At 43.0% G+C, this 24,236-nt stretch overlaps 2 protein-coding genes across 2 annotated transcripts; one reads left to right on the top strand and one right to left on the bottom strand.

Moving 5' to 3' along the window:
- Positions 1-14,423: 14,423 nt before the first annotated feature.
- LOC306944441 (mitochondrial amidoxime reducing component 2-like) lies at positions 14,424-20,528 on the bottom strand (the record flags this gene model as incomplete). Its single annotated transcript, XM_079532982.1, has 7 exons — positions 14,424-14,550; positions 15,074-15,145; positions 15,236-15,297; positions 16,216-16,356; positions 16,685-16,847; positions 20,009-20,182; positions 20,263-20,528. 7 exons carry the CDS (start codon positions 20,526-20,528, stop codon positions 14,424-14,426), a joined length of 1,005 nt encoding a protein of 334 aa, XP_079389108.1.
- Positions 20,529-22,059: 1,531 nt separating this feature from the next.
- On the top strand, positions 22,060-22,464 carry PFN3 (profilin 3; the record flags this gene model as incomplete). Its single annotated transcript, XM_079550850.1, has 1 exon — positions 22,060-22,464. The coding sequence occupies one exon, from the start codon at positions 22,060-22,062 to the stop codon at positions 22,462-22,464; it is 405 nt and encodes a 134-aa protein (XP_079406976.1).
- Between the last annotated feature and the right edge of the window lie 1,772 nt (positions 22,465-24,236).

The raw sequence follows: 24,236 nt of genomic DNA on the forward strand, positions 1-24,236 counted from the left end.
GGTGAGCACCCTACGTGTGTGCACAGCCCAGGCCACTGCCAGGCACTGCAGGAGAGGGATGCTTGTGTGACCCTCACACTGCTGGCTTCCGGAGGCTTAACATTGAGCTACACATCACCAAAAGATGAAGAGTCCAACAGCAACAGCCATACCATGTGCCTGCATGACAATTAGCACGGCTGCCAGGATGCATTGTTTAAATGTAGGTCACTTAGAAAGGCACATAAAATCCAGCAGGAGATAGAAAAAAAGAATAAAAATGTAAGATTCCAGTCATCTCAGAAGAAAATACACAGGATAAAAAATTGTCTGCTAGGCAAGCAGGAGTGGTGCTTCTTTCACCTGCAAGTGCAAAAATCTTGGACGGCACAAATCTACTTTGTGTCATAAACCCTAGGTTGGCTCACTCCTTTGCCTTCTCCATCACAGAAGGAACACAATGCAGGGTCTATTCACTGCCTCACCAGAGCAGAAATGTACCTCCAAGTGCAGCTTTTTTTTTTTTCCCTTCCCTACACAGCAGGCACCACTCATGTTCCATATTTTTATTCCTTTGGGCGGCATTTGGTCACAATGGTGGTGGGCTTCCATTGGCCTTGCCAGCTTCCATCATCCCAGCACTGCACTGGATCCACATTCCAAGCCTTTCCTGGTGCTGGATAAAGTGGTGTCATTGCTGCTGTGTCTCCAGCGAGGAGATTTTGGCCACGTCCCCACATCAGCTGTTGGGAGCGGGCGGTGGTGACTTTCCCAAGCAGCTGGAAAAAGCATCTGCCAGGAGCACTGCATCCAGGCATTCAGTGTGACTTTTAGCACCAGGTCTTTGGGGAGTGATTTCTGTCAAGCCCCGAGCATCGATCCCATTTCATTCATCTTCATTTTCTGACTTTACTTCAAGTAAATCTAAAAATTATTCCAGAACTATTGTTGTGCAGACATATGATAAATCAGAGGCTGAGAGGAGAGAGCACTGCCGTTCCCTGAGCCAAACACATTCCGTATATCCTGGATGAAGCTGGTGATCATCAGGACAAGCATTACATTTCAGCGTTACTCAGGCCTGAAGGCAGTGGATGGTGAGAGGGTCTCCATCTGGAGTCGTTTTATGGCACTGGGACAGTTCTCCTCCAGCAGCAGTCACTGCCTGCTAATATAAAAATACTTAGGAGAAAAAGCAATACATTTTATTAGATTGGTAAGAGGGGGAAAAAAAGCTCTATTCAAGACGTCCATTAAATTTTATGAATATCTCCAAAGAGATTTATTTTTATAACAACATTGAAGCTGAGGAATAAAACCCAAATTTCTTGACACTCACAATCATGATTTCTCACCAGTGTCTGCAGCCAAGCCCTGCTCACTTTGTCCTATGAATGGCCCCTTTGAAGGCCAGAGCCCAGTTCTAGGTAGTGGGATGTCCCCATGGCTGACACATGGGACACCTGGGCTCAAGCTCTGGTGCTGCCAATGGCTCCTTGCATCATCCTCTCTGCCATTCTCCATGCTTCTGGCAACCTCCCCTCACAGGTTGGGGATGTTCGGACCAGCTCCTGCAGTTCAATACAGCCACATAGCCATTCCACTTCAGATCGTGGTCTACAGTAACCACATGCTGACTTACAGAATCACAGTATCATAGAATCATTAAGGTTGGAAAAGATCTCTGAAATCATCATGTCCAACCATCAGCCTCCCCCACCATGCCCACTAACCACATCCCTCAGTGCCACATCGCCACAGCTCTTGAACCCCTCCAGGGCTGGTGACTCCATCTCCTCCCAGGACAGCCTGTGCCACTGCCTCACCACTCTTTCTGAGATTTTTTCTGATATCCAACCTGAATCTCCCCTGGAGCAACTTGAGTCTTATCACTGTTACCTGGAAAAGAGGCCGACCCTCATCTCACTACAGATTTTGTCTGGAAGGTTTGTATTGCTACCTAGCTAACAAAATATACCTTATTTTTGGTGCTAGTAAGCTGACCACCCAACTGCCCATCTTTTTAAAACCCTGCCCAATTCTTAGGCTCTACTATCTCCTGCAGCAGGAAGCTCCACCGCCCAAGCAGACATTGTATAAAAGTGCTTCCTCTAACCTGTTTCAAATTTGCTACTCTTTAATTTTCTTCAATGCCCCTTTGTTCCAGTGCTATACAAACGGCTCCACCAACCCATTTTCCCTAGGCTATTTATTAATTTTGTTCCTCTCTTAAAAACCTAAATGTTCAAGAAGGAAAAATAAAAAAAATTTAAAAAAAGAAAAAAAAAGAAAAGCTCCCCAGGAAATTGTTCTAATAATAAAAGATTAATATACTTCACGGTGCGGCCTTGTTGCAAAGAAAAATAACATAAAATGAGTTGAGCATCACTGAGCTGCCAGGACTGTGGATGAAGCAGACAGAGCCCTGTGCGGTGCAGGCATCCCAGAGGTGGCATGAGCAAGGCGATCCTCATGGCTGCAAATCCTTGCTAGGTTTTAGAGTCAAAGGAGAAGGGTGAGAGGAACCCACTGCAGAAGGAACAGGGTACTGAATAACTTAGATGTACCACAATAGTGTCCCCTGGAGCAGGAACACAGCTGGGATGGCAGGAGCGCATCCTTGCTGGGGCAGATGGCTGGGCTCCCAGCACCGCTCCCAGAGCCAGCAGCCAAGTCCCCAAGGGTGCCATGTGCAGTGCGTGGGAACTCAGGGAAGTTCATCTTTAAGGGAGGATGATTTTTCATCTGGCTGTTGCATCTCTCTGCTTCCATCTCCAAAGAGAAGCTCCACATACAATCACCCCAGCCCTAGGAATCATCTCTTCCAAACTGCCCACAGATGCTTCTAGCTCCTGAGACACACAGTGCCCAGTGCCCAAGACTCCACATCCCCTTCTCCCAGATGAGCAAGATTCCTTAGAGGCAGGCCTGGAAGCATGAGCAGGCTGAGGCCATCCCCTGTGTCTGACTGCCCTCTACCCGACAGAGCAGGACACACACCAGCAGCTCACTGCAGCCAGCCCCATCGCACCCCTCAGAAACCAGTGCCTTCTATTATGAAAAAAAAAATGAAAAGAAAAACGTGTCCAGCCCTTAGGACATACCCTATCTAGTTTCTCAAGACTCATGCCACAGTGCCCTAAGTAAGGAAAATGTGCCATTGTGAATGTTTACAACATCTGATTTAATGTTATGCAGCTTCTCTCAGCCATAAACCAGAACAAATACTCCAAGATTTATTACATCCTTCCCTCCAGGGCCTTAAGCAATTGTACTTGATTAATTCCACAGTTAAACAGCACCAAGCAGAAGCAGTTTTGCATCCAGGATTCCTAAGAAGCAGACTCTTTTCCAGGAGGATTTAGGCCTAAAACTGGAGAGATGAGCCTTTAAACACGTTGGTTGCTCCCAAAGTAATGCATCCTATTTATTTCCATGGAAACTACAACAGACACAAAGAGCACAAACAGTAACACTGTTCAATAGAGCAAATTCTCAGCTACAAAACACTGGTTTTGAACATAATCACCACTGTTAGCTACACATTTTCACCAGCGATGAAATGGCCTGTATGCCCTGTTAGTAAAATTTGCTTCAGCACAGGTGACCGCTGTCACTGTCAAAAGGCACCACCCATCTCCTCAGTGTGCTCACACCACTCTTTGGTTGCCATTAACATTCAGCAAGTGACAGTGAGTGTTAGTGGGAGGAATTTTTTCCACATGGATGAATTTAATCCCACCACTTTGCTTCATACTCCCTTCCACGTCAGACGCCATTGTGTCAGACTGCCCCTCTGCTGACATCTGTTCCACAGCAACAACATGTAATGGAATACAGGTGGGAAAGTTCAGCCTCTTCTGTTATAACACCAATATCCATCTCTGACATCGTGTGCTAGCATAGTAAAACAGGAGGCATTACTTTTGGGGCAGCCTTCATACTTAGCACTCTTTGTTTTAGTAAATATCCGTTCCTCTTTATCAGCTCATATTGCAGACAGGACAAACATTCCTAAAGCTGCCTTTCTGGGGGGTCATTTTAAGTGACAGAGGTATTACTTCAGTAATTTTTAACAGAAATGAGACCTTCTGGGGCAGCTCGCTATCTGCTGCAAGCAGAGTGAAGAAACTCTGCCCAAACTCCACACAAGAATGGCCAGATTTGACTGAGTTCTGTTGTCTTTCCAGTCCCACGAAAGACTCCTGAAAGCATCCAAGGAAAGGTGCAAGCCAAGGCAGAAGGCAAACCTGCCTGTGGCACATGGTTAATGAATTTACAGGAGCAAAAGCAGAAAGGAGCACTTCTACACATCAGCTTTGAAGAGCAATCAGAAACTGCAAGCCTACTTTATGTCATCTCTGCAGGGACTGCTTCAGTTAACTACAATGCACAGAATTTATTGCAAATTAAACTGTTTGCTGTACGAGGCAATTTGCAAGGACTGTCATTCTCACAGTGCTTTTTTACCGTTGATTTTTTTTTTTTTTAAGTATTAAAAACCCATCAAAACAATATTAATTGAATGCTCCCTTTGCCCTCTTGTATCCTCAAAGACATTTACACATCTTTGAGTAATAGAGAAAAACGACTGGGATTGTTTGCATCTGAGGGGTCATTACTGCTCTGCAATACCCTCTGGAAAACGCATGTTAACAGTGTTTTGACAATAATGTATTTGAAGCCTCCCTAAAAAAAAAAAAATAAAAATCACACAGTGTATAGAACTAGCGCTTCAATTGGTTTGAAATATAGTCCAGCATTTGTCTTGGCTGCATTAACAAGGTCTGTTTTACCAATACATTTATATTTATGATGAGTAAGGGCAGATTATAGTTGTTAAAATTTGTCCTCCTGACATGAAAACACTACTTTGTCATTAATACATTTTGGAGTATAAACTATGATGTCAGGTCAATGTAAAGGGTAAAAACTTTCCTAAAGTATGCACACATCATTTTTTTTTTTTTTAAAGCTATTGAGCCTAATGGAATAACAAAGGTCATAATAACAAACCATTACAGCTTTGGTCTTGGCAACTACGTCCACAGAAGAATCCTCCAAGAAACAATCATCATTTCTCCAATGTTATGGCATTAGGACGACAGGAATGGTTCACAAATGAGTCATGTGAGCCCAGAAACGCAGTAGCTATGTGAAAGCTGAGCAATCAATTATTCATTTGTTTACCAAGAGCCTTCTCAGCTGACATTAACCAGAACTTCTTAAAAAGAACTTTACAGCTGTCCTTGGATGTCCCATGAGGCTGCGCTCAGGGGCAGATTGCTTAATTTCTCTGTAAACAATCTGGTATTTTTATTGAAATAGCCAACAACATATGAATTAATTAACTGGGTTCAACTCGAGACCCGACAGGTGTCAAAATAGCAGAGACCTGGGGCTGGAATGGTGATAAGAAGGGACACAGGGTGGGGAAAGGGCATCCAAGCAGTAAAAACCAGCTCTTACCCAGAGCTCAGTACACAACATCCCAAAAGCCCAGTAAGCTTTTCTGCACATGGCTTACTGAGGTTACACATACACATTTAGTCATATTAATATATTAATCCATTCAAACACTCACCTCTGATTAAATTACATTTTTCTTATATTGTAGTGATTGGCTGCCCTAGGTCCTAATGAAGTGCTGAGCTGAAATCTTCTTTAGCAAATTAGTAAGATGTAACAAGGTGCAAATATCACATCATCTCCTTTTAATCTATGCTCTTTTCGCCTTTTTTGTGTTTGAAAGACTCATCCAAATGAAGGAAAACCACCATGCAAAAGGAACGGAGAAAACTTGGATGTAAATACAGTACCAAAATAAGCGATTGTGGAGATGAAGAGATTTTGGTTATTCACAACTACTGAACAAATCAAAATCCTTAAAGTAATGTTTTGATGTTGATTTAGCACTTCTTAAGAGGCTTTATCTATGCACTCTGAGCATGTTTATTAAACCCATGGTTCCTCCTCCATGGCTTATAAAAACAGTGGATGAATACCAGCAATCCTCAGCACTTGGTGGTAAAAGAGCTGGGCTTGCTCTGGTGCCAGGGAATGGCTCAGAGGGGACTGGGGGCTCCTCCTTCACTTCTGCAGCTGATTATGTCTAATAGTCCTGACACTTCAGAAAGTTTACTGCCACACATAGCACCTTCACAAGGAAAGCACACAGGAACCCACCCATGTCACAGGTGAAGCATAGGAGGGCTGCAGCGGTCACTTCAGGCAGAGTTAGGAGCAGCATTCACCTCTAAACAGAAGTCTCATTCATTTCACCCCACTGCTTGCCTTCAAACAACTATGCTAGACCTATAATCTATAGATTGCCTACCCTTGTGCTCCTGTTATCCCATCTATGTATTTCCACTAACAGACAAACTAAGAAATAATCATTAACAAAGCAAAACGCGACTGCATCAACTTTCCTGCACTGGTGCTGCAAAGAGAGATTTACAGAGAACAGGGAAATCCTGATTGTCATCACTCACAGCCACAACATACATAGATAAAACACGTTACCATCTTTCCAATGCATTTTGTTCTATTAACATGAGTCTGTCTCGAGATACTCAACCATTTGATAAAAAAGCCTGTGAAGAAGGCATCTAGTCAGTGGAAGTCTGGATAGACTTACCTCTAAAAGCCATCATCTCTTCTTCCAAGCGTGTGAATTTGCCATCTGATAATTTTCTTTTGGTAGCTTCGTATATGGGTTCAGGGATGGAGGTGCATAAAACAAAGTTCAAGAGCAATCAAACCCCATAACACAGTCCCATACATACAGGCTCCTCAAAAATAAATAAATAAACCCAATCTAAGCAAAGTTTTTAGCACTTCAGTTGATGTGAACTCTTCAGTATGAAATGTGCTGTAAATAAACACACTCATTGGAAGCACTGTTCGTTTGTGCAAGTTTTGAGTGCTTATTCTGACGAAAGAATGAAGCAGCCACAAGCATCAAGGGCTATTGCTCACAGCAGCTGGAACTTTCCCAAGGTGACATGCCCCCAAACATGCCTGCTGCTTTTGCTATCCAAGAAACAGTCCTGTCCACAACAGACAGTAGGACATTGGATGGAAAAGTGACCATACATATTCATTCTCTACAATAATAATGACTGGACAATATTATGTGTAATACAATTCTGATATGCTGGAACTCAGTTGTGCTACACTCATGTAACTACAGCAGCACAAAAAGTTGCTGCCTCCAGTTTCCTTTCCTGGCTGGGAAAAATGCAAATCCAATTTTTATTTCTTCCATCTTCTAACACCCAGCATTAAACTTCCTCTCATTCTTTTAAAGTGCTCTTTTCCATCAGCATGCGTTTTAGTCGCACTGCTCTGCTTGACAAAATACAGTACCAAAGAGCTGTCCTGCACGTTGTATTCTGTCAGGTTCCTCACTTCGCTGGTCAGATAAAACATATGGTCTAAAATAACTTCATATTCATTTCATGACCATTTTTCTAGTAGGAGGAATAAGCTTATGCTGTAAACACAGCTAACAAAGCTTCAAGACTGAACATCAGTCACCTGGTGGCAAGAGAGGAAAGAATAAACAAAACTTGGCAAGTAATTCAGATCTGTGTAGGGATAACGCTTTTCCAGAAGTTCAGGCAACACAACTCAAATCAGAAGGGAACGCGACAGCTGTTTCAGAAATGCTCTGAAATAAGGGAAGTACATACATAAAATCACTGAAGGCCTGGTCTTCTTTCCATTGAAAACAATGACACAACTTCCATTGATACGTGGGTCAGCCAATTCCAAAGTAAATCAATTTCCCTGCACACGGCAAGGGAGATCCCTCCCAAGAGCCCTGCTGAAAGAGCTGGGCTTCCACCTACATAGCAAGGGCAGCAATGCTCCCCAAAATGTCCATCCAAGAGGAATCTGAGCTCCAGTCATAGCCATCGAGCCCTAACAGGTGAGCAACAGCAACTCTATTCCAATCTGGTTTTAAAGAGTATTTTATACTTTATCACTGATTTAAGATCTTAAGACTTGTATTTATTTAAAAAAGCAGAAGCATTGTCAAACAGCTGACAATAAGAATAAAATGTGGCTTTACTTCATTGAACATCTGGAAAAGCATAAGGGTAGGAGAGCAGTTTGCTGACAACTGCAGAGCTAGCACAGATTTAGGACCCAGTGTTGCCAAATGTAAAGCCTCTCCAGGCAAGAGTGAAAGATGCTCAGCTGGATCTGTCATTGGGGATGCAGCAAAAGGACACCAGTCCCTCAAATTAATGATTCCCTTTCCTGGAAACCCACACTTTGTTACATTTATGGTGACTTAAACTTCATATGGAGTCCTAAGATCTGATAGTGAGTTCAAGCTGAATTCTTTCATCTGGGAAAAGTTTATGAGTTCTGCAAGATGATTGAAAGCAGGTAGAATTCAGCTGGTTCTCAACAGAACCCTTTACAGACACATCTTAGTCCCCTACAGCAGACCACATTGGCATTTTGTGGACGTCAGCCTCAGCAAAACAGGTCTTACAGCAAAATTTCTACTTTTCCAGTGCTGCATTTGTGTACATAAACAACACATTAACAAAAGCAGAGATGTCCTTTGTAGAAAGTTCATCATTAAAACTTTAGGCTAAATAGCTTACAGTGAAAAAAAAACCAACTCCGAAGAGTAAGCAACCAGACTTAAGGTCACAAATCTCTGCAGTGATGTTCAACTAGAAGATATCAAAGAAAGGAGAAAGGCAAACAACATACAGGGTACACTGAGATCCCAAGTGAAATCCTACAGTTTCAGGTCTGACTCTTGGTCCACGAGATAATGGATGAACTCCTTAGGGTTAACACACCTTTAAATTAAACGGTTCAAAGGCAATACCTACATCCCCAGTGACTAAGGCACACAGAGGACAAAAGCAGAGCAACCGAAATGTGGAATGTCTCTGGAACCATAGAAAACACAAATAACAAATGAGTCACTCTAAAAGCAACTTCCAGTGAAAACAGAGGGTGAAAATGTACCATATTGTGCTGTGAGTTTTGACAAGTATAAATGAAAGCGGCAATGAAACCACACATTTGTTGTTCTCTCTACAGACGTTAAACTAATTCAGTTTTCCATCACGTCAAGAGATAACATATGCCTCAGTATTATTGCTTCTTTTGGTTCTGTTTTTTCCAGAAGCAGGAAGAAGAGTTGCGATGATCTTGCAGGTCTTTTCCAACCTCAACCATTTTATGAATCTATGATTGCCTCTACAGCCCCATAGGACCAATAGTTCCAGAACACTGCCCAACCACTGCCTTCTGATTGCAAAGTGTTGGCAGGGCACACTGTCACCATCAGAGCATCTCAAGTTTCACTCCAAGGAAGATAAGGAACACTCCCCTTCCACTGGCATGTGGAGGAAGCTCCAGACTCGACCAAGAAGCTGTAAGCCCTCGGTGGTGTTGTACAAGTGCCTCCTAGCTCTCATTCAGAGGTGGCTTCCTGTTTCACCAGCTGGCTTCACGAACAACACCCATCATTTTCACAAGTTTTTAATCCCTGAGACAGAAACCCTAGATTTTTTCCCAGAGGTAGCTTGTGAGATTTTGCCTAACATAGTTATTTCTTATCAGACTGACAGGAAGAAGAGTTTTCAAGCAGCTCATTTGTGTAAAACCTTCACATGCTTGTTGTCATCCTCCTGTTGCTGTCTGGCATAGCCTTGGTCTGCACAGGGCATGGCCCCCAAAGCACAGGCTGCTTTTAGCAACACTGCTCATCCTTGCTCTGGCCACAGATGCAACCAAAGTGAAAATAACCACGTACAATACTTCACTTAGGACAAGTTAGTAAAGAGGATTTTGGCCAGTTATTTCTTGGCACTGCTGAATGCCAACGTTTTAATTTCAATGTAAGTATAGCCAATCACATAATCCTGCTGCCTGAGAGCTACACAATCCACTGAATGGAGAGCCACCACAAGTGTAGGAAAGACGTTGAACCTGAAGAAAAGATGACTAAATACTCAGATACTCTAAGGGACATGTCATTGTATGACAAAGTACACTTAAAATGTAACAGGAAGATGGAGGCTTAGCACGTAGAAAAAGCTTCCCTTAAGGTCCCTTACATCAAGTTGTTTTCCAGTTACTAAGACAGGAGAATGAAGTGAAGGACAAAAATAAGCAAAGGAAAATAAAGGGAAGAAAAATAAAAGCTTTGTTCTGAAGTTTCAAAAGCTAATTATCACAAGGAGCCAACTTCATCCAAGGCTGGGACAAGTTGTACTAGTGTAATATCTTGCTGTATTTTACTGATGCCAGCAAGTTTTTAGTCCCAGAAATGTATCAAAAGTGATGCCTCAATCTTCAATGGAAATCTGCCAGGAAAGAAAAAAAAAAAAAAAAAATCCTTGCAGGCATCTATAATAGGTTGTGGTGAGAATGAAACAAGAATAGCAAGCCAGGGAACCTTCACATTTTTGCAGGAATGGAGCTTCCAGGCCCTTACACAAGTTAAATGCCGTTCAAAAGCATTTTCTCATGGGAAAAAGTAAGCAATCAGAGATGGAAATAAAGTGGAAATTATTTCTATCTTGCCAGCTTGAGATGCCTTCAGATATTTGTTTGGGGCAGGGAAACCTGGCAAAAGCAAAGTATGCAAACCACGCTACTTGGATATTGAAGTTTCCTTATACATTCAGTGATAAATGTGCACACATAGAAATACATACACACTGATACACACACTGTGAACAGCTGAATATATGAAGGGTTTAAGAGTGAAGGAAATGCAACGTCCACATTACATCAACAGCTGAAGAAAGTGAGAAAGTCTTTGGGGCGGGGGTAAGAGGGGAAAATAGCTTTTCCATAAATACCTTTTGTGGAGAATTTTGTGATTTTGTCATTTATGGGAGAACATGCAGACTGCACACTGGCAATTTGCAAATAAACCCAAAACAAACCAGCTCTCTGACACCAATTATGAATACTGTATCAACTTTTTTAGAATACACTTGGTACAACTGCAGCTGCATCCAGACTCACCTGTGCGCCTGCTTCCCCCTTCCAGTTCATGCATCCTGAAGTCTTCCAATCCAGCCCCAAATCCACTTTGACAGCTCCCTCTAGCTAATTAGATAAAATATACTGGCCTCTCCTCTTGGATTAATGGAGGATATATTAAACAGTAACTGGGAAGACCCTTCAGAAAGGGCATGCCAAAGACATCTACTTTATCCAAAAGTATACCACTTAAAAAGGCCAAACAATCCCAAGGGAATGAGGGAGGGCAGTAATTATGTGGTATTAGTGAACAGCTTTAAATATAGTTTCTTCAAAAGTAGCTGGCATCAACTGTATTTATTTACATAGAAAGTTCACTGGGGTGGGATGATCAGCTATTTTTGAGTCTCAGAAAGGTCAGAGGAATGCAAGACAAGCACTGGCATTCAAAGGACCATGGAAGATGATCTTGTAAGTATACTCACCTTGACAGAACATCTTAGGAAAATACAGTTTCAGTAAAAAGATGCTGGTATATAGCTCTGTTACAGTTACTGAGTAAATAAACCCATCTGTTGATCAGTAATACAACTTTTCTATGACTTGGAGCCGAGCCATTGGAATTTTTTTCTTAATAAACAAATCAAAGAACTGCTCCTCCAAAACAGATCCTCCCTGATGGGAAAGCATTGGCATCCTGCTGAGCAGATGGACGGACCCTGCATCTTCTCTGGCTGAAGGCTGATGCACATGTTTTTGATGCCTGCAAGTGCATTGGTGGTGAGCTTTTCTTTCCTGTTGATTTTTTGTTTTCCTGGTGCAATGATTGGAAGTTTTTGTTGCTTCGGGTTGTTTCGGGAAGGACAGGGAGACACTTAAGAATTTTTGGTCTGAAAGAAACAAGGTTTGTAGATGCAGCAGTCCTCAGCTCTGCATCTGCCCAGTGCAGGGAATTTCTTAAAGATCTCAAGATAAGAATAAGACAATTTAAGCTTCTAGGAGAAATTAGAAATTAACACTGTGGCCATCCTTTTTTGAAGCACCTTTGCTATTTGGAGTAGCAAGTGCCAAGAATCTCTTCTCATATGAAGTGAAGCAATGCCTCTGGAGGGCTTTTTTTCCTCTTTAAAATGAAAATCATAGTTCTTCCTCTTTTTCAAGGCAAGTTTTGACTTAGAATGCACCCCACTCAAATCCTAAGCAACTAGGAAATTACAGCCAAGGACTGTTCTTCACTCTTACAGTTCTGCAAGACTACACTGGCCCAAGAAATGATTTAAAACAAGACTTCATATTTAGGGAATTTCTTATTTCGCATCTCTTGTATTCACATGAATGTACTATAATTTCCTACTTTCAGAATATTCCCTGTTTTTTTATGTCTGTGGAGAAAAGATGGTGGTTGTAAATATCTTTTTTCATAATCTTGATCATTAGAGCTGTGAAGTTGGGGTAGTGGACCACTTACATCCAATGATTCTGCTCTCTTATGTGTATGGCTTCCTCTGGTTAACTGGAATTAATTGGAATTTCCCAAACTTAAGAGGGAAAATAAATAAAAAATTAAACAAACTCTAGTTAATTATATGCAAAGTCCAGTAAACAGCAGCAGCAGTTAAAGGTCAAAAATGGAAACAAAGAAAAATGATTAACAAATTTTACTCCTTAAAACAGTCAGGATTCAATAGAAGTTTGTACTTTAGCTTTTTTCTTTATCATTAGAAAAAACATTAACATCTTAAAGTGCACAATTACAAAAATGTTGTATTTTGAGTGACATGTTTTGCAGTCAATTTCCTAAATGGCTCTAGTAAACTCAAATTCAATTCCTAAAGTTACAGCAGTTCAACGTTTATAGGAATATATTTATATTACAACCTTCATTAGTTACCCTCTTCAGCTCCCCACATAGCGGATTTAAACATCATTTGTCAAATCTGTTATATTCAGGGCATACTCAGTTTAGCATCCTAACCAAACTCTTCTAAGGGGCTTTGAGAGGGATAAATTAGGGTTTTAGATCTATGGCATTTTCCTAACAGGAACAGAGATGCAGTTCGGATAGCTGGCAAGACTATCTCATTTCAAAACTAGTCCAATCAATGGCAGCACAAAATGAAATGCAATCTATGCCATTCAACGCATGATGTAATTCCTAAAGTGGTGCTCAAAGAACAACAAAAAAGTACACTAGGCTAGAGGCAAAATTTCAGCTTGCTCATTCCACTTCTTTAACTTAATGAACAGACACACTTAACTAATTGCTTCGGCAGGCCAGCAGGCTGCCTTTGCTTAATAGTACTAACTACTAGGAATTCCATTACGCTTCAGCCTCTAGTATTTAGGATTTTTAACAAACACTGTTTTAAAGTGAACCTCAGGACTGTCTTGCATTTAAGAGAAGACACTTCTCCCCTCACTTCCTCCCTCTAGTCACTGCATTAGGCATAACTATGTACCAATACATGATGTGTAGACCAGCTGAGTACTTATCCATCACAGGGAAACCAAGCACCTACACAGCACTCTGCTAATAAAGGCTATTTGGAGCAATTCTGAGCTTACAAATAATAGAAAACTACCTTCCCCATATGCTTGCTTCATGCTTGCCAGATACATCCATTTGAATTTACTCAAAGGCACAAGGGTTCTTCATCTTCATCTTACAGGGCTGAGCTGTGAACATGCAGCAAAATTCCAATCTCATATTCACAGCAGAATACAACAAATCCAAACACGAAACTGAATCATTACTTGACCTTCACATTTAATTACTCCTCTTTTGGCTAGTTCAACAGCCTTTCCAGATCTAGCAATTCATAACAAAGCATCAGGCAGCCAAGCATTCAAAAGATGACAGGCTTGGATTTCTTCACGATGACCTGGACTTTTTCATTTTCATGATTAAGCTACATTTACAGAAAAAATATTACTGATACCATCCAGAGTTCATTCCCTCTGCATCACATCCCTGTCAGTTTTGTGCAGTATAAAACATAATAGATAGTATAATCATCAGCTTCATACAAATTCCTGGCATTTGGTTAGAGAAGGAAGGAAAGAACTAAATGAATAACAGTAAGGGTAAAAGTTCTTCATAGGCACTGAAGGCATCTATTACATGAAGCAAAGTACATGAAAATTAGTTTGGATTCTGATGTTAGGCTCAATGTAAAATTCTTGGAGGTGCGAAACCCGCAGTAGTGCTGTGAAGTTTATCCTATCATAGAATTTCTTCTATAACACCCTGACAAAAACTAAAGACTCAGGTGCTACACGCATGCTGTTTGATAAGATCTAAAATGATTAAAATAAGACTAAAATGATAAAAGACAGCCTGCACCTTACAAAGAAATACAGCATTGAAAAGGAATAAGAAAAATGTACGAATTTGCATCAGTGACCGTGTTTGCAGATAAGCAATTTACACATCTAAGTGAAAAGTCATCTGACAAAAACGTTTGCCATTACTCGATCATCTTGTACACAGGGTCTCCAACCTGAATTGTTCCAGTTCTGTCAATAGCAAAGTATCTTCCAAAGAGAGGGCTGGATTTGTATATGTGTCGCTCTGATGGATCACACAGGCGATAACTGCAAAGAGAGAACACTTCCTTAGAAGCAGTGGAAGCACACCCTAAACATCAAAATATCAGTGGTGACAGAGAGGACATATGATGTCTGGACCACCATACTAGACTACAAACTAAACAAGCACTGTAACTAAGCACTTCAGACAGAGAGAGAGAATCTGACTGCACTCACACATTCATACATTTACCACACACACACAGAAGATACTTTAAAGAAGAAATGCTAAAGCTGCAAAAATCAAACCTTTAAAATACCTTAAATATCTGTCACACCAAGCATTCATTCTAGCACTGATGAAAGAGCAGCGAATACAAAGTTTGCAAGAAAGAAGAGAGAACTTCCTGAATTTTCTTACCACATAGTATTGCATAAAATAGAACGGAAGCCAATAAACACAGATCTTTACATTGCGTTATTACATCCCACACATCCTTAAAACCACTTTTAAAACATCAGCCTAGCATGTGTTGGGATCTAGCCTAAATCCAATCACACACCCTGAAACACACTGGTATTTTTAAACCTTTTCAATGTTTCCAGAGGCTCTTTCCTGTCCAGAACTCCAGTGTCTGGGTCAACAGTCGTTAAAATACACCTGCAATGACAAACAGCATCAAATCATTCACTTTTTTTTTTACTATAAATCTTTATACCTTTATGTAAAGCAACACTCTCAAATGCTTACCTTCCACAGCACACTGTCCCTTTCATCTCCACATCACCAATAAGGATGTCCTCCCAGTTGTCCTGAGGAAAGGTTTATACACAGATAAGATGCACCACGCACAACCAATCCCACCAGTCACCCCTTGAACAGGCAGTACCACTCCAGATAACCATCTTTAAAAGCACACATCCCCATGACTGAAAGCATGCAGATATGTTTCAATATGTGAATATTCATCCAATTTCTACCAACTGCCATCTATTCCTAGGATTGCTATGTGTGTTAAAGTCTAATATCACAGATGCACTGTGTTAATTTGGGGCTTTAGTATGGGGTCTTTGGTGGTTGTATCCAGTCAAAAGGCTTATTACATAAGTCAGGCCCCATACATGGTCAGAAACCTATTTACAAAAAAAAATACGGCTGTTGACTGAGTTTTTAATTGGAGCTTCAACTTTGCTATGGCACCTATTATCCACCCTAGCAGGGTATAGTTTACTTCCTACTCAAAGCTGGTGGTCTGCTGAATTTCTGCTTTTTAGGCTCCAGATGACCTTTTTATCCAAGAAAAAAAACTTTCTCAAAACAACAGTTCTGCTGAGGCATTTGAGTCAATTGCTGAAACCCCTGGATTCATTGACAGGTACCAATTTCACCAGATACCTTCATGAACAGTACTTTTTGAACCACCAGAATGCAGGCAGAGATGTAGTGATGGTACTGCAGAATAACAAGGGCCAGTTTTACTCTTGTGCCAAGAGCTATAAAACACTGCATTCACAATTCACAAAAAAAAAAAAGGTATTCACAGACTTGTCACCTCCCATCAATGATTCACATGGATTCAAGCAAGAAGAAGCTGTATCTCTCTGGAATCCAGCTGTACATCGCAGAACAGCAGCTTTCCTCATCCATGTTGGCACCACATCCCAAGGAAATTGAGTTGAAGAAGAAAAACATATCCAAGACTTCGAAAAAACATTTCAGATCTATTTTACCTCCTCAAAAGCACTGCAATCTGACACAAAAATATTTGGTCTGAAGTTCTGTATCTTAACTTTCTTCTCCAATCTGGTATTTAAGTCTTCCAAAGAAGCTTCTGAGATGATCAACACTGGGCTACAATCAGGATAGGCAACCTACAAAAACAAACACAAACAAATTGTCAAGCTGCAAGAGCATGGGAGTAAATGGCAAAAGATGAGTTACACACTGATATGTTGCAACAAGAGGCCATTTATATGCCTGGCAGTATTAAGATGCTGTATTCAGATTTTAGTTTTGGTGGAATTAAGTTAGAAAAAGGGCAGTTACTTTACTTGCTCTTTCAGAAATTGCTACAACTTTCATTTGCTCAAACTGTAAAATTAAACTTCTATTAATAGAATTAAGCTGAAATTACAGCAGCTGTCACAACAACTGTGCAAGTATGAGTGGCTTAAGGAGGAAACAAGAGCACTCATTTACCTCGTCAGTGGTTCGGAAAAGGTTTATTACATCCTTTGACTTTCTTGGCACCATGGAAGGCTCGAAGTGCACTAGCCGATATGGTTCTGAATTCAGGAATGTGGTGATCCACTGAGCCACTTCATCACCACAGTCCCTGCCTTGAATATCCAATCCAAACACCCTAAGGGATCACAAGGCATATTAGCAAGTTAGCTGGAAAGCCAAGGGCTCAAGCACCGTCGCTATTCAAAAGTAAGCATTTTAACAGTAGTAGCAAGATGCAGGTAATAAACCACCTGAATTAACAAGGTGGAAGCTTGCTGAATTTGGCATGAGGATCATATCCAGTGTGCAATCTTCTTGTAGGAAGCTGAGTAACACAGACGTGGCTGGACAATATCAGCTGGTAAAAGAACAAGCTGCAAAGAGTTTAGGTACCCAGAGCTAACTGTAACACAGCAACCAGTCCTGGCTATTCTCAAGTGGGGAAAACAAGTATTTTCTTACATTTACTTATGACTAACACCAAAAGATCTCTACCCAGAAACTGACTGACAGGTAATTAATTTGATGAGCGGCGTTTTGAAGGATGTGGTTAATTACTGAAATTAGAATTTGCAGATATCGTCTCTGATTGTTAAGGATGTTTTCCTTCATGTTTTAGTGCTGTAAAGTTTACCCAAAGCTGAGTAAAACTCTGCCACCTATAGATCTCTTCCCGCTGCATTCTGACATTAATAAATTTGCATACGCCATAAGTATTTTAACTATGAAACAGTAGGGGCTGCAAAACAGTTTGTCAGAAGCTGGTATTTACACACTCCACCAAAAAATAAAAAAATCAGCAAAATCAAATCACACACTACATCCAGACCACCTGAGAGTCAGCCTGTCAGCTCAAAGTGGAGCAGGAAGTACAATGCAAACTTCAACCACTGTTTTCAACGAGACCCTTTCCCAAAAACGATCTGTCTCCCAAGAAGTCTCTGGAAGATGGCTTTGCTCCCCTCACCACATTAGGCACAACAACAAAAGGACACATGCCAGCCTTTTATGAGGCCGCTGGCATGATCTCACCCCAGTGAGATCTGGCAACAGGCAACTAATTCAACAAGCAAAGCTCAAATTTAAGATACTGAGCTATTCCAGATGCTAGGAGAGGTTAAACATTTATAATGGAAGCAAAGTCCACGGGGCACAAAAAGCCACCAGCAGCAGAATTTAAAACAAATTTATGCAAGAAACACTTTCCTCACAGGACAAGGTAAACCTCAACTCAGTACATAAATTCCAGCAACAGTCATGAATTGTTTTACTACTGTTGACACAAATGCTCTGCAGTTTTTTCTACCCCTGCAACAGCATGCTACATAGCTTTATGCATGCAGATGCTCAGGCAGCTCCTCTAATCCTACACCCAGCTCCTCAGAGCCCACTCCTGCTGCCAGGACCTCACAAACACCCATGGGAAGGCTCAGAGCTCCAGGAAATGACAGCCAGCAATGGGCTTCTGCTGCCAAAAAGATCAATTTCTTTTCACTCACACAAACCACCCCTGCAAAAGGAGCCAATGACAAACCACTTCTGCTTACTTTCTTTTCAGAAACACCCCAAATTTATTTGTGTGTGCTCAATCTGTGTGTGCAGACCTACACAGCCTTTTGCAGCCAGATGCAATATTGCAGTCGGCTCCCACCTACTACTAGGCATGAGCCAGCACTGATCTGAAGGCACCACGCTCTCCTTGCCCGCAGGTTGTGTGGTGCAGCAAAGCAAAAACTCCCACTCACAGGCTGGAAGGGAAAAATCTGGGATCAAAAACCAAATCTTCATTTGCCTGAATATGCTACTGTCCCCAAACCTCACTCTTAATGGATCAAATCAGCCAGCCTGGAGCACAAAAGCAGCAACATCATGCAAAACCTCAGGACTTGTCTTGAAAAGAACTAGGCAAGGTAATGCTAATTTTATATCCTATGGCACCACCAGAAACTTCATAATGTTCATAGTCCATTTACCTGCATCTAACTTCTGCTTATTTGCTCTCCCAAAAATCTAGCAATTTTAAAGCCATGGAGTGCAAAGGTTTATCAAACTAAAGAAAGAGGACTTGAGAGAAAATTCCCAAGATCTAAAATTGCAAAGTCTAAGATAATTTTTCATCACGGAAATGCACTTAGTCTATTTAAATCTTCTTCTAACAGCACAACAATTTGAAAATAACCTATTGAACATAGTGTACATTTCTGATACGTGTCTCATTGGCTAACATATAGACTGTACAGACTGATTTTTAATATACTGCCCTATCTCTCTGTGAGAAACCTTACCATCTGTAACTCACTCCTCCTTTGTATTTACAGAGCTACTGAGCTGTGCTAATCAGGGGCCATCATAGCAACTGATTTATATTAAAAGCAAATAGAGTTCTTTTCCAGCACTTAATTTTAATTGTACCAGTTGGCACACAAACCTCCTGCGCTACCCAAACTAACAACACTAAGCGGTATCTCTGCAAGAACTAACACAGAGTACAGTTACTAAGTAACCTTAGGTATGAATTGATATTCTAACAGCGATATTCTGCTTCCCTCTCCCATTCCCCAGCACAGATTTCAATACATGAGAGAAATAACCAGGGCAAGCCCATCCCACATGACTGCAGGCACAAGGATTAATCTTAGGAAGAAGTTTTTTCTCAGGAAGAGCAGTGAGGCAGTGGCACAGGCTGCCCAGAGGTGGAGGAGTCAATGTCCCTGAGGGGTTCAAGAAACGTGGAGGTGCGGCACAGGGACGTGGACAGAGAGCAGTATTGGTGGTAGGGGGACAGTTGGATTGATGATCTCAGAGGTTCTTTTCCAATCTTCACGATGGTTGATTCTAAGAACGAGATGACTGCCTGTAAGCAGTTCACATGAAACAGCTTTGTGAGGGGGCATGGACCTGAACCCCAAACTGCTGATGCACACAGCGGCACTGACCAGGAAACGCAGGACTGAGGCGCTGAGATACAACCACTCACTCACGTGAGAACAACACGGCAAGCAAACACGAACAAGCAAACTACACATGGTCCAAAGACTAAAGAGCACAACTTAGTCTTTGAACGCTTTATCTTTCCTGAGATTTACCTCCGCTACTGTTTATCACATCAGAAGCAGACCTTTTTGTTACCATCAACCCCGGCCTTTCGCATAACATACGGCAGAGAATTTCACCTGCCAGTTCCACTCAAAATGCCAACCATCGCCCGGCCCTGAAGCACGTCAGCGAGGCACAGTACAGCAGGCAGACAGCAGGGAGGAACGAGGGGATCCCGGGCGGCGCCCCGCCCTCCCGTACCTGCAGTTCTGCACCGGGTTTTTGCGGGGCAGCTTCACGGGCAGACACAGCTTCTTCATCCCCTGGGCGCTCAGGGTCAGGTAACCATTTTCACAGCCGGTAGAGATGAGGACGAGACGCGGCTCCTGACGAGCCGTGACCATGTGCCCGTCCTCCTTGATCACGAGCCAAAACCTGAACGATACGGAGCGAGGCTGAACACGCGATGCCCGGCGCGGAGATCCCCGCCGCAGCCCCGCGCAGGGCTGCCCTACCTGTCCCGCATCTCCCCGCTCTGCAGCCCCATCGGCGTCACCCGCGCCCGCTGCACCGCCACCCCCTGGCACGACTTTATGGGGTACACGAACAGGCTGGACACCGTGCCCACCCGCTGCAGCCGGCCCGGGCGGCGGCGGCGCCCCGCGGCTCTCCCTCGGGTCCAGCGCCAGGCCCCGAGCAGGACGCCCAGCGCCGCTACCGCCGCCGCCCCCCACAGCCAGCCCCGCGGCGCCGACAGCACCAGACCCTGCGCCCCCATCATGGCGACCGAGCACCGCGCGGAGCGGACGGTGGAGGGCAGGGAGGCGGGCCGGGGCCGCCCCCTTCCGGTTCGGGGGGCGCAGGGACGGGGGGGGCACCGCCGTCTCCGCGGGCAGCCTGTGGCGCTGCGCTGTCGCTCTTTCTGAGAATAAGTTTTTTCGAACACCCAACCTGAGCCTTCCCTGGTACAACTTAGGGCCATTATTTCTTGTCCTGTTGCTGCTGCCTGGAAGCAGGGAAAGACACTGAGGCCCTGGAGCGTGGCCAGAGAAGGGCAACAAAGCTGTGAGGGGTCCGAAGCGCCAGTCTTATTGAAAGCGACTGAAGGAACCGGGATTGTTCACTCCGGAGAAAGGAGGCTCAGGGGAGACCCTGTCCATCTTTACAACTGTCTGAAAGGAGGTTGTGGTGAAGAGGTTTGGCCTCTTCTCCTGGGCAGCAGCTACAAGATGAGAGGGAATGGCCTCAAGCTGCGCCAGCAGAGGTTCAGATTGAGTATTGGGAAAAAATGTCTCTGAAAGAGTGGTGACGCAGTGCCACAGGCTGCCCTGGGAGGCGGTGGAGTCACCATTCCTGGAGGTGTTCAGGAAACATGGGGATGTGGCACTGAGGGCCACAGTGGGCCACGGTTAGTGGGCATGGTGGGGATGCGTTGATGGTTGGACAAGGTGAACTCAGTGGTCTTTCCAACCTTGATGATTCTGTGAAATAAGGAGCGGTTGGAATGGGGAGCTTTGCAAAGGTGAGGTATTCCTCCAGGCTGATTTTCTTATCTTGGGATGACTACACAAGACCGGCTGAATTACAACAGGCAAACTTAGTAGGGGAGAGACATCTCACAAACTATGCCTGCGCACCAAGGAGTCATCTTGCTGTCATTTGCACAAGGGGAGAGTGAGACCACCCAAGACCCAGACCCATTTCTGGAACATTATGAATAACTGAATTTGTACTCAGGGAGAACATAATGCAAAGGCATCATAGCTCGTTGCTAATAGGGCATTTCTTATCTAGTACCAATAACCATTTTTCCCAGGCAAACTTGAAGCTTCTCTTTCTTTGAGTAAAAGTGTTAACCGATTGCTTGGTGTCATTTCACCTTAATTTACCTGATAGAATCTTGAACTTTGTGACCTTTGTACACTACCCAGGGCAGTCTGGAGTCAGGTCGTGACAGATGTATGCCTGCAGGTGCTGCTGGGTGCCAGCTGGGTGAGACCCCATGTCAGGGCTTCCTTCTTGTGGGCACCTGATTAGAAAGCCTTATTAATGGCACTCCATGGGGTCTTTGTGCTAGGCAGGTGCAACATCATAATACTGCTTGTGGCTGCTGACATCATGGAACCTTCTGTCAACTTCCAGGGTCTCTGGTCAGGGCAAAGTTGGAGCCTGCTACACTGGTTCCTCTGGCTTCCCTGCTCAGGCTCACAAACCAACATTTTTAGGATCAGCTTGCCAAGACTGAGGCAAGACCAAAAAGCAAGGAGGGTCAGTGCTTTGCATTTTTGAGAGATTTATGCAGCCCTGCCACTATGAACTGCTGGAAGTATTACATTGACGGCATCCTGAGCGACAGGAACATTGATGATGTGGCCATTGTGGGCCTCTCTGACAACAAGTGCGTGTGGGCAACCAAGCCAGGAGGGCTGCTGTCGGCTGTCTCACCTTATGAAGTGGACTTGATCACAGGCCAGGATAGGAAAACATTCCTGATGACTGGAATCACCATCGCAGGGAAGAAATGCAGTGTGATTCGTGACAGCCTGCTGGTAGAAGGAGACAACGTGATGGATGTCAGAAGCAAAGGTGGTGACAGCAGATCCATCTGTATAGGGAGGACCCCCAAAGCTCTGATCTTCCTCATGGGCAACAGAGGAGTCCATGGAGGAGTCCTCAATCAGAAGATCCATGACATGATTGTTGGCATGACACTATGAGGCAACTGGCACCAGAGAGACAGAAATCTTCCACCAGAATATGGTGGCATTGTCATATCTTTCGCAGAGAAAGGAAATAAGCCTGGTTTTCTTGCATATGCCTTTGCCTACTTCTTTCAGGTAGGGGGACGTTGGGAGAGCAGCAGTACGGGGACTCTCACTCTGCCTGAGAAGCTTCAAGTGCAGGAGTGCCACTTCCCCATCCCCATCACCTTCAAATCGTTAAATATAATTTAATGAATCTAAAATAATGACTCATGAAGAAGTTGATAAAGCTGCCCCAGACATGAAAAGAGAACCAGCCCTGCTGAAGACAGAGTGAATTTGCATGCCCCTTGATAGCCATTCATCTTCTAATTTAACACAGAGTCAATATTTGGTAGTTTAATTAAACTCACAGAGAAATCTTTAATCTGCAGCCACACCTACAAAGAGCAGTAAAATGCTGTAAAGAAACCAGGCATCTGATGTATTAGCAAATATTCAACAACACTAATGACTGTCTAATTTGTAAACACTTGTCCTGTGAACAATACGTACAAGCATGAATCAAAACAAATTAACAGAAGTAATGAGGGCAAAAAAAAACAAAACCGGAAAAACACAAACCAGGTTTAGGATCTAACAATAAAAAGCAATGCATGAAATGAAATGAATGGTAGGAAAAAATACATCAGTATTTATTCTGGCTACAAGTTTCTCAAAACATGATGCCATTCCTAACAGATGCTGACATTTATTTTCACAAGCTTAAGGCAAAATGAGTAAATATCTCCTGTGATGTTGTGAGCACTGGTAGCATTCTCCTCTGCGCAAATCACAAAACACAGAATGCTTTTGTCCCATGAACTTCAGTCTAAGAGGCATTCAGAGTGACAGGATTTGGAATAACAGAAAATACTTTTGCACAATTTTTTTGATTGCCTTGGTGCCAGAGAAAACAGATTTGAAGTGTATGTGTGCTCCCAAAAAACAGTGACAGGATGACAGGATGACAGGGATGGCCCCAAGTTGTACCAGGGGAGGTTCAAGTTGGATATTAGGAAAAACTCAGAAAGAGTGGTTGGGCACTGGCACAGGCTGCCCAGGGAGGTGGTAGACTCCCTGTTGCTGGCGGTGTTCAAGAAACATGTGGATGTGGTACTGAGGGACATGGCTTAGCGGGCAATGTTGATGGTAGGTGGATGGTTACACTAGATGATCTCAGATCTTTTTCAATGTTAGTGACTCTATGATTCTATGATTAACCAGCATGAGGATATGGAGATATATGGGCCTATATAGTGTGTTGGTGCTTTGATAGCTACAGCTACTCCCTAATCATACACGATGGGTAGCACAACACTGTACAGAAAAAAGCTTCTTTCAGTTCAAAGGACTTGAGCATTAAATCTAGATACAGTTGCCTTACCTAGTGATTCCATAGAAATTTAACTTTTTGTTGTTTTTTTTTTTTTAAAAAAAGGATTTCTAAATCCAAGAAGGACCTTAAACTTATTCCCTAAACCCGCCAACTTGGACCCTAATGAGACTTTGTTCAGATCAGCTCTGACTCTTGAAGACTGTGGCATGAAGGAGCTGAAGGAGGATAACAGAAGGCAGCAGCATCCTGATCTGGGTGGACATTCCAAAGAAGTTCCCACTGTCAAAGGCAGCAAAATGCTGGCCTAGATGAGGAGAAAGGGTCTTGGGGCAGAGCTAAGTGTAGGTTGGGTTTGTCCCCAGGAAGGAATGAATTGTCCCACTCCAGAGACAAGCCAGGTATTTTTCCA

Source organism: Tetrao urogallus (genome assembly GCF_951394365.1).
Source record: "Tetrao urogallus genome assembly, chromosome: 2".
Lineage (NCBI taxonomy): Eukaryota > Metazoa > Chordata > Aves > Galliformes > Phasianidae > Tetrao > Tetrao urogallus.